General features: G+C 41.9%; 1 protein-coding gene across 3 annotated transcripts in view; it reads right to left on the bottom strand.

Moving 5' to 3' along the window:
* The window catches only part of CDK14 (cyclin dependent kinase 14), an 857,524-nt gene extending 842,083 nt beyond the window's left edge, over positions 1–15,441 (bottom strand). For all 3 annotated transcript variants that reach the window (XM_030200090.1, XM_030200096.1, XM_030200123.1), the window contains exon 1: positions 14,980–15,441. In XM_030200090.1, the coding sequence (XP_030055950.1) occupies positions 14,980–15,073 (94 nt within the window). In that variant the 5' untranslated portion in view covers positions 15,074–15,441. The remainder of the gene's footprint in view (positions 1–14,979) is intronic.
* Positions 15,442–16,203: the final 762 nt, after the last annotated feature.

The raw sequence follows: 16,203 nt of genomic DNA, 5'->3' as shown, positions 1-16,203 counted from the left end.
AATAAAATTAAAAATACCACAAGGTTTTTCAGACCAATGATGAATGTTACAACCCTAGTGAAAGACGCTAAAATTATAGTAAGCATTTGGGTGTTTTGAGATCTTTTCCTCGTGTTTTGCTAAACAATTGTAACCATATATTTTTGCACTATTACTGTATTGTATTATTGTACTGGATTATTTTGTTAGCCAGATAGGATCATGCCATCTCCTGTCATCAAACCTCCTCGGATAACTCAAAGTTCTTTTAATCACATTTGGTACTTAAGCAGATGAAAGTACAAGGCCTGCTGCATCTGACAGTTTTCAGTCACTAATTATGGGATGGGAAGGGATATGGGGGGTTTTGCCAGAAGTGGTTTGGTTGTCAGCTTTACAGAGCTGCCACAGCCACATTAGGCTCCTGTGTGTTGGCCATTTTATATTTTAGCATGAATGGAGGGCTAGTGTGAAGGGTGGTTCTTTACTGGGGGTGGGAAAGGGGATGTTGTTACACTATACAACAATGTTTCCCAAGTCAATCCTAGCGTACCCTCCTTGCCAGTCAGGTTGTCCATTGTATGCAAATTTTTCATGAATATTCATTGTGGATATCTTGAAAACCTGACTGGCAACTGGAACTCCAGGACCAACTTGGGAAAGACTGCTGTATGCTCTCGTTTACTTGAATAAAAAAACATTTAACCATATAAGTCAAAAAAGATTTTTATAAAAGAAAAACCTCAAGCCAGGAAAGTTACTACTGAAAATTATCAGATTAGTACCACGGCAGTCAGAGGTTTTCAACTGCACTGGACAGGTACTACTGGGGCAGAGCTGTATTTTATTGTATTTAGAGACTTCAATTCCACTTTTAACTAACGCTACAAAGCAGATTACAAGAATAGTTTCACATTAGAAGGAATTTACAAAACATAATCTATATAAAAAGAATCTATATAAAAAGACTAAAATAGTTCAGATCAAACATACAAATCACGATCTTTGCCTTGAAAACAAATAAGGTTTAAGAACTTTCCTAAACAGGATATAAGAAGTAATCTGTTTTGTGAAATCTGGGACTTACATGTGTAAGTGCCATCAAATACATATGCATGTTTATGTATTAATTTAGACTTTGCTCACACCTTTTCCAATATTAGCTCAAGGTGAGTTACATTCAGTTATACCAGGTATTTCCATTTCGCCCAACCTTACAGCTTGAAGCAATATTCATTTGCCATCCATATAGGTAAGTTGTTTAAATTTAAACATGCAAAATGCTGTCCTAAATTAAACCACTTAACTATACTCTAGCACAGGGGTTCTCAACCCCACTCTCGGACACATCCAGCCAGTCAGGTTTTCAGGATATACATAATGAACATGCATGAGAGAGATTTGCATGCACCACCTCCATTCTATGCAGATCTCTCTCATACATATTCATTATGGATATCCTGAAAACCTGACTGGCTGGGTGTGTCCCGAGGACTGGGTAGAGAACCAGCTAAATAACACTGTATCACAACCACCAGTAGTCACTGTATTCTACATATATTCAGCACCACTTATCCATACAGTGATACTGAATATACATATAAACGCTGTGGCTGACAGTTTAAAAAACAGGTTCAGCACCGCTGCTAAAGGAAGGTCCGCAAGAGCATACAAGCAATAATATGGAGTGGCCACGCTCGACGCTCAGGCCAGCGCTCCCCCTGGGCAGGGGATTGGCTGGGTGGAGAGAGGGGCAGCTCCATGTATGTATCAGCCGTTGATGTCAGCCCAGTGTTACGAGGAGCTATCGGTGGCCTGAGTAACTGGGAGGTGGACAGACATCGAAAGTGGGTTATTTAAAATTCTGCTAGCAGCCTGATAAGTTTTATTCTAGTACTCTTGATTGCATCTGATCCACCCTCCTCTTCATTAATGATTTCTCTCCGACTTAGCTCTGGTTGTTTTCAGGTCAGGTAGTTTAATCTGGTGCAACGCTGGCTAACCTCCAATTTCCTTTATGCAGCAGTTTGGATCTGCCGTATGTTGGTGAGTTTAGGGCTGCTTTGGCCAGACATATGGCTTGCAGTACCAGTCTGGTATATGGTTGATGACAGCAGGCCGTGTTTAATTTGCGAGGAAGTAAGCAAGCCAGGTGAAGGGCTTTCACCTAAGATCTTGATGTAAGAGGAAATGAAAAAGTTAAGATTGTGAGCCATATACTGTTGTCCTGAACAAGGGTGGAACCATAACACTAACATCACAAGCAGGGCCGTGCCTAGGGTCTCTGGTGCCCCCCTGCAGACTATCAGTTGGCGCCCCCCCCCCCCCCTGTCTAGCAGAGCAGGAACAGAAGGGAGCAGGCAAGTAAGCCGAACCTCAGGAAAAAATAGCACTGTATGTATCCCTCATTGATAAGTCTCTGACTCTAAAGTTTAGCAATTTCATTAAAGCAAAATGTATTTTCATAACACTTCAAAGATTTCCAACTCAAAATAGGAATGCTAATTCAAAATGTGAGCAAAGTCCTCTTAGTTTCCAAAGATTCTTTTTCTAATCTCCTTTGCACCAAAGGATATAATTCAGATCAAACATTTGTCTCTGATCAACTATCTCAGATCAAATATTTATTTCAGATCAAATATTAAGGTTTCCTTGCTTACAGTCACTTAAATCTACCTAGCCTTTATATAGCTTATAGGATTTAAACACTCTTAAACTGAAATTCACCCTTTTCTATTCTTCATAAACTTCAAGTAATCCTGAAATATTCAGATCCTTTTTCACTAGAGAAACCTCAAACTTCAATCTCCACCAACCTCTTTTCATTCATATTTTCTCATTTACCACATAATCTGGCAGTCTTTTATAATTTCAGTCAACACACACACAGGAACTCACAGCTGCATGTCTCTCTTGGCCAAACCCGACGGTCAGTTGCTGTCTCACTCTGTTCCCTTCCCCCGCAGATTTCTAACAGAAGCTGATCATCCAATCAGAGAGCTCTATTTGAACGCAGATTAACATACAGACACTGTAATGGGAATTTTTAGTGAAAAACACTAGATAAACCCTTCGTTTTTGGACCAAACTTCACACTTTTGATCAGAGCCATGCCCTAACATTAAGGCTGTAAACACTTCCATCATTTTTTATTCATAAAGATGCAAATGAGAACCTCCCAAAACGGACTAATTTGCATATGATTTAAACAAATCTGAGCATATGACAACCAAGTACAGACTCCCAGCACCTGAATTCTGCAATTAGATTTAATACAAATACTTTTAAAACTTATTTTTAGCACTTTTAAAATTTCAGGTTCTCTTTAATTTAAATGCTGTTCAAGCTCTGAAGCTCACCCTGAGTGAGGAATTAGCCCCAAACCACAGCATATATAGCAATTTGGTTGCATTTTTTCAAATAACAAAGAGCCTGCCTGCCTCAGTGAATACTACTGCGTTGCTTTCACTTCTGGTTTCCCATGAAAAGGAGGGCAGGGGCAATTTCAACTTCAGGTAAAAGATTTTGCAAATGAGTGGAAGGCAGGGACCACAGGGCAGCAGCGCCCCTCGAAAGCAGGCGCCCCCCTGCCTTGCTTACCCCGCTCACTGCATTGGCACGGCCCTGATCACAAGGTTTTTGATTATTGCAAGCTCCGGCTGCTTAGCATCTAGAAAATCAGTGTTGCCATTTTGCTGGGGCATGCCAGGACCTGGCTATCAACAGTGTTGAGTCAGAGTTTCTGCTTCCGGTACAGGTCAAGGAGGTTACAAGTACCCAGCAGTGGGCAAACACTACTGAAGCCACAACTGTGCCCTGTTTCTGGTCATCCAACTGAGATCACAGACAATCAGGTTTGAATGGATTTTTTTTTCTTCCTTATTAACATTATTAAACAACGTTGTCTGTGTGTTGGATTTTGGTTGCTGCACACAAGTGGGTCTCCTTTCGTGATTCCTATGAATAAGCGAGAATCTGGTATACCACAAAAAAAAAAACAGCAAGAAAGAATTTAAAATTGGGTCTTACCCTCTGTGTTTCTCTTAATTCATATCACACTGCAAAGCTTTCCTATAAACACTTTTGCATTTTTCACCTCAATCTTGAATTCTAGCAGATGCTTGAAGTAAATTTGATTGCGAGCCCAAATAAACATATGCCCAACAACAGCACACAGGCAAATGATTATGGGCCACCAGACAATAAGACTGAGGCTGGCATGGGGTGGTGGTCCTGTTTATCATGCCTAGCTGGTGCACAGCAGGGAGCACATGGCGAGCCAAGGTGTACATGAAGTATGGAATACCTCCCTAGCTGGTTGCAAGGTACGGAAAGGCTATAGACGGACTACTGGCTTGCATGGGCTCGAGTGCTTCCTTTAATTTGGTTATTGAATTGCTTAAATAAAACTGCGGCTTATGTTTCCACATTTAATACATGCAACCTCTGTGTGTTTCTGTTACATCAATAAAGTAAAAATTTGCTATATTGCATGTATTGTGTTCTAGACCTGACAGAATGAGTGTGCCACCTGCCTATGTTAACACTGGTTAGTTTAACTGACTGAGGAGCTGTGAACACTTAAGCAGCTGTAAAAGAATGGAATGGTGCTGACTGGCTATAAAGTCATGATAAATCACAGAGGTTCAACCCTCAAAGGAATGTGAAATCAGTGACCTAACCTTTAGCAGAACTTCATTTGTTCATTTTGGTTCCCCAATAGTGAATAACTTCACTATAAAACCAGGGTCTTTTGAGCTGGTCTTTTGTCAGGACAGCTCCCATATGTGTATGTGTGTTGGGGCTGTAGTGAAAATCCTAAAAACCGAGAAATGTGTCAGTGACTGCAAACAGCACCTGTTCCACATCCTGAACTATTGGGGAAGACAGGAACAAGAACAAACAGGCAAGCAGAAACCCTGTCAAACTCCATCCCTTATAGAATAAAGGATTTTGAGTAGAGGAAGTGAACTAGTAATGAGAGAGAAAGGACAGACATCCATGTTTTTCCCTTAAGCTTTTCAGTACAGAGGAAAAAGCTATTGTTGGAGTTCAGCCCGACTGGGGTAAAGAACCCATAAGAACAGAGACAACGAACTCTAGAGAGAGGTCAAGCAATTCCGTTTTTAGTTTTAGTTTTTTAGTTTTAATGAGCAGTGTAATAACAGTCACATACAAATGCACCACTACTGCAGAACACCAATCATAAATGCAGGTATAGAAAGAGTTTTATTTAAAGTCAGAGAAACAGGTAGCCTCAGGAAGATGGCCGGCCAACTGCTGCACCAAGGGGTTCTCAGCCTCTTCTGTAGCACCAAACACTTCTCATCACCAGAAACTTCAGGGGATATCCCAGGTGCCCAACCGATAAGGTGAGCTCACTAGAAAACAGAGACAGATAATGTTGATCAGAATTAAAGATATTCAGAGGATCGTTTGCTAACATTGTGTGTTAATGCCACTAATGTGTCTTACTTATCACAAGGCCCATTCTCTGCAATGGACCCCAAAGTAAATTATGTGCAGTAATGGGAGTTTAACTTGCAGTACTGATTAAAATGATCCGTCAGAGGATTATACACAGTGGCAGAATTAACATATATGCATATCTGGGCTATCCATTCATGATATATATATATATATAAAATAATTATCTAAACTGGCTTAGCACCTCAAAATCTAGAGAAAAGAAAATGATACATTGGGAGTGGAGCAGTGGCCTAGTGGTTAGAGCACCACTCTTACAATCCAGCGTTGGCCAGTTCAAATCCCACTGCTGCTCCTTGTGATCCTGGGCAAGTCACTTAACACTCCATTGCCTCAGGTACAAACTTAGATTGTGAGCCCTCCTGGGACAGAGAAATATCCAGTGTACCTGAATGTAACTCACCTTGAGCTACTACTGAAAAAGGTGTGAGCAAAATCCAAATAAATAAATACCATTCAACCATGCAAAGAAAAAATTTTACAGTTTAATGACATTTCATCACAGACACTTCATCATGTATTCAAGCTAAATATATTCAAATTATATGCACAGAAAACTTGTGGCAAATGGGAGGGGCATACCAGCACACATCCACACTTGTTCTTTTATGCCTATATATGAGCTTTGTGAAAATTTTACTTGTAAGAAGTTTTTAGCAAGGCTCATATTTAGGTGAAGAACAGCGTTTCCATTACCCGACCCTTCATCCCATGCAGAAAGCTAAATGTACTCAAATTATATGCATGGCAAACTTGCACGGTAAGTTAAGCAAAAGGTATTTACATTTATAATAGCACATACTACATAATGCACAATGAATATGCATGGGAAACTTTCAAAGATGATGACAAATCAAAACCACGACAGTTTATCACCAGCAGGCAATTGCATAGTACATATCACAGGTGGGGTGGGGAGAATGAGAACAGAGTGAGGGGAGGAAGTGAGGTAGCATTATGGATACATGTGTAGATAAAACAGGAAAGAGAATCAAGGGTACATGGATTTAGTATGCTTTTAGCAAGGCTTACATTTAGATGCAAAAGAACAGAAGCCAATGTGTGCTGGCACCTCCGTTTTCCTTTGGACATGCGCACAAAGAAGCTGTGATTACCGGCATGCTCTCCCCACCCCACCCCTATTTGCTGCAAGTTTTCCAGGTTCTACACATATAATTTTAATGTATGAGGAAAGGCTAAAGAGGTTAGGGGAGATATGATTGAGGTCTACAAAATCCTGAGTGGAGTAGAATGAGTAGAAGTAAATCGATTTTTCACTCATTTCAAAAGTACAAAGACTAGGGGACACTCAAGGAAGTTATATGGAAATACTTTTAAAACAAATAGGAGGAAATATTTTTTTCAGTAAACAAAAATGTAAGCTCTGGAATTCTTTGCCAGAGGTGGTAACAGCAGTTAATGTATCTGGGTTTTAAAAAGGTTTGGACAAATTCCTGGAGGAAAAGTCCATAGTCTACTATTGAGACAGACATGGGAAGCAATTGCTTGCCCTGGGATTTGTAGTATGGAGTGTTGACACAATTTGGGTTTCTGGCCACTGTTTGGAAAACAGGATACTGGGCTAGATGGACCACTGGTCTGATCCAGTATGACTACCCTTATGTTTTTATGTTCTGATGAAATGTCTGTGGTGGTGAGGTGTCAAGTGATGAAGTGGCAGATTAAGATGATGAAAACGTTGTTCTTCTGCATCTAAATATGAGCCTTACAATAATTTTGTGTGTAAGAAGTTTTGTCGAGACTCATTAATTAGGCACAAAAGAACAGGCGCAGATGTGTGCTGGCACGCCCCCTCCATTTGCCCCAAGTTTTCCATGCATATAATCTGAATACATTTAACTTTAATGTGATGAAGTGTCGCGCAATGAAAACTGGCTCAGTGAGGAAGTGTTACGTGATGAAGTGACTCTGCAACAAAATGTTCGTACGCCAGAATTTACAGTTCCCCGAGTCTCTACTCTATACAGAAATAACCTTTAAAGGAATAGCAGTTTTTCTCTTAAAGTCCCCCTGTATGATACTGTCACTTGAGATTGGTTTTTCTGGGTTGAAAGTGATTATGAATCTTGTCCAAGATAGTTACTGTACTCACTGCCCTTTCAGGCAATTATCACCATTTCTTCTAGACAAACAAAGAAGCATGCCTGAGAAATAAAAATAGTTGTTCTGTGTTGAAAGTGTGTTCTTACCTCAGAGTAAAATAAAGCTAAGTGATAAAATAATGTCATAAATGATCTTATTTGATAGAAGCTTAGCTTACCGGGGTTTATCTTCCATATCTCCATCTTATCTTGTGGAGTGCCACTGACCACATCACTTCAGCCACTCCAAGGGGTGGTACTGCAAGGAGCAAAGCACCTTTTTATGAAAATCCCTAAAGCTGCCAGAGAATGAGATAATACACTGAGAGACAGATTCAGTACATGAAGCCCAAAAGGTCAGGCACCGCTAAGATCCATGCTAACCACGGATTCTATAAAGGTTGCCCAAATTTGCAAACTAATTAGATAACAAGCCACTGACAATCAATTATTGTTTGTGCGCAGATCTGACTGTGTGCTATTCTAGAACACTGCGTGCCCAAGTTGTCTCAAGTGCACCTCAAAAAAGGGCGTGGCCATGGAAGGCGCATGGGCGGGTCCCAAACTTTAAGGGCAGTTGCTAAACTCACCATCTCAAAAAGATCTAAAAAGCAAACGTGCACAAAAGCTGGCAAAAAAAGTTACATTCCCTCATATACACCCAAGGTTTATTTGGACAAATCTGGTGACCCCTGACGAAGGCAAAGCCGAAACCTGGCCAAGTTGTGTCCCTCTCCAATAAAAACTGCTTTGTCTGTTCTTCATTCTCCTGGGTCACCTTTGATGTTTGTGATGCACCTAACTGTGAGCACTATTTATAGAATTACTCCCTAAGTGCCAGTTCTACAAAAGGTGGCTTAAGGTTAAGTAACTTTTACAGAATAGCACCTAGAGTGGATTCCTGCACCCAGAATTCTGCACAAAGACTTACACCTGCTGAAACCTGATGTAAATCCTCACTCCCAACTGACGGAAGTTGGGTGCGCAAATCCAAGTACTCTGTAACATCTCGCCTAATTTCTGGGAACACCCCTGACCCGCTCACAACCCTCCCACAGCCTTTCCCCCTTTTGAGTTGCGCACGAGACAATTTAGGTGTTATAAGAGAGTGAAGGCAGATCTATGCGCAAATCCAAATTGATGCAAATTAGCGTTAATTAACCCCAATAACTGATTTGTTAGCACCTGATTAATTAGTTTGCATGCCCATCTGCGATCTATGCTCGAATTTGTGTGACATGTATAGGATCCAGTGGTTGAATAATATGGGAGCTGAGGCAAGTTCATTCTGTGTTGTTTATCTTGGGGATAATCAATGATAACTCCCTTAGCTTTACAGATTTCTATGGCTGTGAAAAGTTCATTCTTCAAACTACGCATGATTTGCTCTATATGATCCCTACTACGCCTCTCAGCACTTAATATCCTCATTCATTTGTCATCAGCCAAGTCAATTACTGCAATGCTCTATCAGCGAATCAAGGTTAAGGGTCTCAAGCGTCTTCAACTAATACAAAACACTGCCATCAAACTTATTACCGGACCCTTCTCAAAGTGGTCCACTGGCTGAGGCTTTCCCACCACATCACATATAAGATCTTACTACTTGTGCATAAGATCCATAGCTCTAGTGAACAACTATTTCTTTCATGACTCCTGACCTCTTACTGCCCAACCAGATCACTACGATGCTCACAACAAAACTGTCTCATTCTCCCCCTGTTCCACAAAATGGTGTACACCACCTGCCATACAGTTTTCTCTGTTCAGGATCCTAAGTTGTGGAATAAACTCCCACAACACCTTAAATCTACATTGTCCTTACAGCAATTTAAAATAGGTCTAAAAAGTTTTCTTTTTGCCAATGCCTACAATTGATTTCTTGCGGTGGAGTGTGCCAGAGGCAAGACTGGGACTGCACCGCTTACCCCCTGTGTGTGTGTTCCCTGCCCCCCCTTCTGCTTTCCTATGAATATTGTAGTACCACCCCTCTATCCTTGACTTTCTTTTTTCTGTTTGGTTTAAACCCTCTTTTCTATTTTCTTACCCTCGTAAGATGCTCAAATAGAGCTCTGATGGGCAGGATAGAAAATTTATATAGTAACATAGTAGATGACGGCAGATAAAGACCTGTATGGTCCATCCAGTCTGTGCAATAAGATAAATGCTTTGCATATGGTATGAAGAAGTACATCATATGTATCTCTTCATACCATATACCATTTTTTTTTTTGTTACATTTGTACCCTGCACTTTCCCACTCATGGCAGGCTCTATGCGGCAGGCAATGGAGGGTTAAGTGACTTGCCCAGAGTCACAAGGAGCTGCCTATGCCGTGAATCGAACTCAGTTCCTCAGGACCAAAGTCCACCACCTTAACCACTAGGCCACTCCTCCACTCATAGGACATAGACTGTCGAAGTTAACATCAAAGCCCCTGAATAGCTTCACTCCAGCCTATCCAAATTTATTCAGCCTCTATCAGGGCACAGACCGTAGAAGTCTGCCCAGCACTGGCTTTCCTACTTTTTGAATAAACTTGAAACTTGTTTGATCACGTGCTCTTGCCTATTAAAAATACAGGGCACTAATTATATGTGATTATTCTTTTAAAACAGAGGTAACCTTGCCAACTTTTCACATTCTAGGCTGAAATACTACTTTAAAAAATAGCTTTACTGATTTCCAAAACATATTAGCCATTTAATTGAGGCCATTCAGTGCAAGATTTCATAATAAAACCAAAAACAGCACTGCAAGGTGGGGAAACCTGGTGAAAGGGCCAATTACAGACAATTCTTTGAGCTGTGTACAAGGACTAACTAATAGTGCATATCAGAAACCAGTCTTTATTCCAACTAGAGGGATGAGTTTAGAACTTCTTCAAAGCTCCAATGTATACATAATGACATTATCTGGAAGAGGCATTTACACCTTGAATGCCATTAAAAGCACAGAAAAGTAGGATAAGAAAATAAAAACAAACGGTTTTCACTGAATCTGAAGCTTGTTTCAGCAGTGGCTCAGCAAGGCCCAACCTCAGCTGGGCTGTGATGATCTGAGCAGGTGCGCTATGATATTTAGCACACTGCACTCACAGAATCTTAACACAATGTCTCACTTAAACGTGCAGTACCTCCAGAACAAAGGGACAAGGTCTGGCTGTAGGGGTCCCCCGACAGGACCCACTGGGTGCACTAAAAGGAACTGCAAGCTGCCAGTGCAACACCCTTAACCCCTCCCCCAGCCCCATTGTACAATTCAGAAAAAGTGGCAGTAACCAAATTTAAAGCAGAAGTGACCACCAATCAGATTCAATGTGATGCCTGACCACCACAGAACCTCCATAGGGATCTCAGTGTGGCTTTCACACAACACACTCTTAGTGACTGAATATAATGGAATTGGTTTAACTGCTAAAAAGCGGTGCCCTAGCTAAATTCTTCAAAACATTCATCTTTACTTGTGTTGCGTCTTCACCCCTTTCTTTTCTCCCTTATTATATTTCATATGTTTAACAGATTCCTGTGTGTATCCTTTCTGTGCCGGCCTCACCTTTACTTTTTAAAAATCTTCTTTCACAGAGTCCATTTTTCGCTCTTATGCTCGATTTATATGTTATTTATTTACCACCTTTTTGAAAGAATTCACTCACGGGCAGATGATTGAAAGCCCCGCGCAGTTCCCAGGATGAACCAGGCAGGACGGGACGCCACCATTTTGGAAAGGCGCCCAAAGAGAAGGGAGAGAGTGCTAGTCTCTCCCTCCCCCAACTACTACCACCTCTACGGAGAGGTAGGCCGCCCGGGATGGAAAGGGGCAGACAGATAGATAGTGGTCCCACTGGACCACCAGGGTGTTTTTTTGTGCAATGTGGAGGGGGGGGGGGTTGGGCGGGAAGCTAGCGGTCCCACTGGATCACCAGGGGTTTTGTGCTTTGGAGATGGGGGGGCCTGGAGGTCCACTGGACCTCCAGGTCTTGTGTTTTGGCGAAGAGGCAGACTTAGGTTTCCCAGGTCCGGGAGAAAATCACATTTCTTCAGTGGGGTCTCCCTCATTCCTACCTCGCTAGCAAACCCTAATGCCAGCTCTGAGCTGAATGCGCGAGACCCTTGTTTGCAAGCATTTCTATGCAATTAGCATTCAGAGACGGCAAGCAAGTTATTACATGCGCAAACTGGCTCCGATCATTGGGCGGGAGCAAACACAGGTGCTAGTATGGCGTTATTGACCTCCAGCATCCGTGTTTGCTTCTGATCATCAGCCCATTTGATTGTGAGCCCTCTAAGAACAGAAAAAGTACCTGCATATAATGTGTACACCGCTGCGTACATCTAGTAGCGCTATTTAGATTGTAAGCTCTTTGAGCAAGGACTGTCTTTACATGTATGGTGTACAGTGCTGCATATGCCTTGTAGCGCTATAGAAGTGTTAAGTAGTAGTAGTAGTATATAAATGAGTAGTAGTAGTAGTAATTTAAAGAAACTTGCACACGAGGTCAAAGAGATGATAACATTTTATCTCAGCTAGGGCAGAAGTGTTTCTGTGCAATGTTTCTATGCAATGCCTCCATGGTGTACAGGTAAAGATCAGCACAGCAACCCACGAATGTTGCCTCAGGATTAAACAGAAGTCAATAGAAAAATGAGAGGCAGCCATTAAAGATCCAGGGAAGAAAGGGATCCAGCTACTGCACAATACTGACACCTACAGGGCAGGCTCAGTGTGCACGCACAGAGGCTTTTGGCAGGGTGCTACAGTCAGTGGAGCCTGACCAAGAGCAGTCATTCTGGACTGAAGAGAGAGGTAGCAAATCAGGTGAGAAACAGAAACTAACAAATAATCAGTTTGTGCCGTTCCTGTACAATCAGAGCAGGCCTCTCTACAGGGCTACGGCAGCCTGAGTCTTCATTTGCAGCTACTCAGAATTTTCCCCTATGTGATAAACTCCCACCTTTTCCCCTTCATCTAAACCTTCCACCCAAGTATGTAAAAAAAAAATAATAATAAACTACAATTACTGAGTTCCAAAATGTTGTGGTCATTATGCAAGAACTGCGGTTCCATTGCATGCTGAGGTAGCACAGCAGAAGCTGGGTAACCAGCCACTGTAACCAGCCACAGTGCTTGGATTTAGAGTCTATTACTCATTTTTACCAAATCTGAATTCAAGTTAGAAGCAGTTATACACATCATTTCTTTTGTGATCTAAGTTGTACCTGAGGCAACGGAGGGTGAAATGACATTCTCAAGATCACACCGAGCAGCAGTGGGGAAAGCTGGATTTGAACCCCACTTTTCCTGCTCCTCTAACCACTAACCTACTCCACCATTACCACAGAGTTCTACTGCTTGAAGACTTTCATTCCCAATATGAGGTAAAGGAATGAAGTAAAGATTTGTGTATGTTTTTAAAGGTAATTACTGTGTTAGGATGTGATTATGAAAGATGTGCAAATGTTAAAGCTTTAAATGATGGATGTGACAGATCCCAGGTTATCAAATGGGTTAATTTAGCTCTCTTGTACATTACCATGTGTTCAATATAAATGTCTGTGTTTTTCCAAGAAGAGAAAATGAAATTCATAAAGGGCGAATCTTTAAGAACTGTCTTGTGGTCAAGCCTTTTGTATCTGCGCCTGTAAATATAGTCTGAGGTATGGCTGTATTCTGGATCAGCTGTGTTTTAGTGATACTTTAATTTGTCGATGGTAAAAACACAGAGGCATTGAACAAATACTGTACATTCCTTTCTTTGCTCATATCATGCCCTTATCAAACTGGATTTTAAGTGTTATAGATTCAGCTAGCTAGGGAATATCAGGCTATGATGCAGTTTTCTCTTTTACAAAAAAAATTATAACAATAAACCTGCCACAATAAAATCTTCATTGTATTGTGTGTGATAAAGGATAAAGGAAAACAATACAGTTTAGTCTTCCTCTGCTGTGTTGACTCTGCAGCATTTGAGATAAGTTCTCACATCAAAACAGGCACATGCAAGTAAATTAAGCAGACATCAGAAATAGACTGAACATGTTTAATTGATTCAGTACCCTAGTGTGAAGTTGTGGCTCTTGAGCTAGTGATCCATTTTAAGCCCAGCAGTGAGTGCAGTCAAATACTGGCTCAGTCTCTATTCTACTCAAATACATGGAAGAGGTGGCACAGGACATCTCTAGCTACTGGGTACAAAAGGGGAGTGCCTGGTAGCTCCAAAACCAGAATGCTTTTCTATCAAACTTTTTTTTTTTTTGATAACTGGAATGCAACTAGGAAATTAAGTCTCATTCAGTGCAAGAGAGGTCTATTATTTCAGTCACCCTGTTCCTTATCCTTAACACCATGCTGATGCAGAAGTTTCAACTTGATATTTTTTTGTACTTTTAACTTTTATAGTCTTAGAAAATGGACCAAGATAGTACTCCCTCCCTGCCTGAACAACTTTCTATGTTCAGCCTTCATGACTTTAAAGAATGCACTGTCCTGCTCCAGCAGGTATGAAAATCTTTACCTGTGCCTTTGGTAAAATGGCATTATCCATGTAGACAAAAGTTCAGGAAAGTCCTTCCTCCCAAAACAAAGGCTTTTCAACCTACTGAACCACAGCTTAGAAGCGTGTGCTCTGCAGAACACCTACTGATGTACACCTTAGAAACATACAGCACATTTTACTCTGTCTATACAAAACCTTAGCCACACCGTCCTCGACCAGTACAAGTCAACATCAAAGTCTGGAAACTGTCCTTCTCAGTGCATCTTCTATATTATGTCATTTTATTTTACTGTTATTAAACTCATTACATGTTGACTGACTCTTTTTTTTTATTTTAACCAAGCTATCATGACAATAAAATGCCCTGAATCAGCACAGCCTTTTTATACATTTTACTGTGTCCAATACATGGTCGTGTAGTATTTTGACCTCAAATATTTCCCAGTGAAGTTTACTTCGAAAACATGTTAAGCAAGAGAGAGAGGTGAAGAAGCACTGCTTAATTTGGGTGCATTTTGATACTGCTATATTTATAAAATTATTTGCCAACCACAACTAAGATGCCAAATAGCATCAACGGCTTGGTCAGAATCTACCACCCTCCTCATTTATGTTCATCTAAAGCCGGGCACATTTAAGGGGGGGAAGTGATATAATTCATTTTTTTTTTTTAAATAAGTTTAAAATCGAATCTGCAATCTGCTTTTTCCTGCAGACTGGCCGCGGCCACTGCCGCTGTCTCTGGTTCTCAACATCTGCATTTGAGGCCAGCGCATACCAAAAATATTTTTTCTCTTCAAAGTTCAGAAAACGGAAGTCAGTCTTGACAAAGCCAGTTCGTTTGGAATGCTCTGCTCTGTCAGCCTAGAAAGAAGGGAGAAGAAAACCCCTTGAACAGTGGGATCTGCCACTTACCTATCCGGCTGAAACTCTCCGATAAAGTTCTGCGGAGCTTTTTCATTTTGCTGATTTTCTCGGCCGGTTGCGGCGCTCCGATCATGTCGCACATCTCGGTGGCGAGATTTGCACCCGAGTCCTTGTGACACAAAGCTGAAGCGGACGGGAGGAGGGACGTGAGGGGGGGGGGGGGCTCAGTGAGGACAGCAGAGGTGCCAGGTGGATCTACAGCAGAGATCACCTTCTAGGTTTTGCCCGTGGCAGCTGAGCAGAAAGCTTGGCTCATTTTGCCTTCTCCTTGGGGTAATTCACTAATTAGCTGGCAATCCAGGGACACTCTAAGAAAACCCAAGAGAGAGGCTTGAAGGAGGAAGAGCTGCAGTTGAAAGAAAGGAAAAGGGATGCAGCAGCCCTCCCTCGGGGCACGAGGAGCCTACACGCGCCTCTAGCAGGGCTGAGCTCAGCTGGCCGCGAGCCGCACTGCCGGGACCGCACCGCTCGCCGAGCGTGCTCCGCCCACCCACTCCCCGTGCTCGTGGGCGTGGCTCCTCCTCCTCCTGGGCCTCTCATTGGCTGCGAGCGCTCGGGAATACTCCCCTGATACGGCTCTGTGCAGCTTCATCTGCCGGTTTCCATAGAGCGAGATTTCGTGTGGTTTGTACCAACAAAAAGGTATCATATACTGTTATTTTTGTGTGCTTAGCCTTTCTTTCGGTAGCGCCAACTTTTCATTAATGATCGGGGTGCTAAAACGCAACTCAAAAGCCCCTTTCCTACTTACAGTGATGGGCTTTGCTTTATTGAAGGTGCTTCTCACACGCCCCCTCACCCACAGAGTTGGCACCTATGCTATGATCTTGTAGGTTTTCTTCTTCCATTATTTGTGCCCCGGGGTTTCTTCTTACTTTTAGGAATGGAAAAGTTTTAAAACAAAAACAAGCGGTTAAGTTTTCGTCCCTACCCCCCTCCACCTCCCTGTGCAGCTTAAATTTGTAAGCTTCAATGTTTTCATTCCTTGTGGTTCCTAAGAGGGCGGCAAGGTCATTTTCCTAACTTTTCAATGATGAACTGACTTAAGGTGGCGCAGAAACTGAATTTATGTACATTGTTGGGGTTTTTTGATATTGCTTTATAGTCTATACTGTATCTGCATCCCAAATTCCAATCATTGCAGATCACGCGAACGAGTTTGTCTGTAGGAGCCGGAGGCTGTTACCGGAGTACATCGCCCTCCCAGAGAAA

The sequence above is a fragment of the Microcaecilia unicolor genome, chromosome 1, assembly GCF_901765095.1.
Source record: "Microcaecilia unicolor chromosome 1, aMicUni1.1, whole genome shotgun sequence".
Lineage (NCBI taxonomy): Eukaryota > Metazoa > Chordata > Amphibia > Gymnophiona > Siphonopidae > Microcaecilia > Microcaecilia unicolor.
The sequence above is the reverse complement of the archived record's forward strand: the minus strand, read 5'-3'. Positions and strand labels throughout refer to the sequence as shown.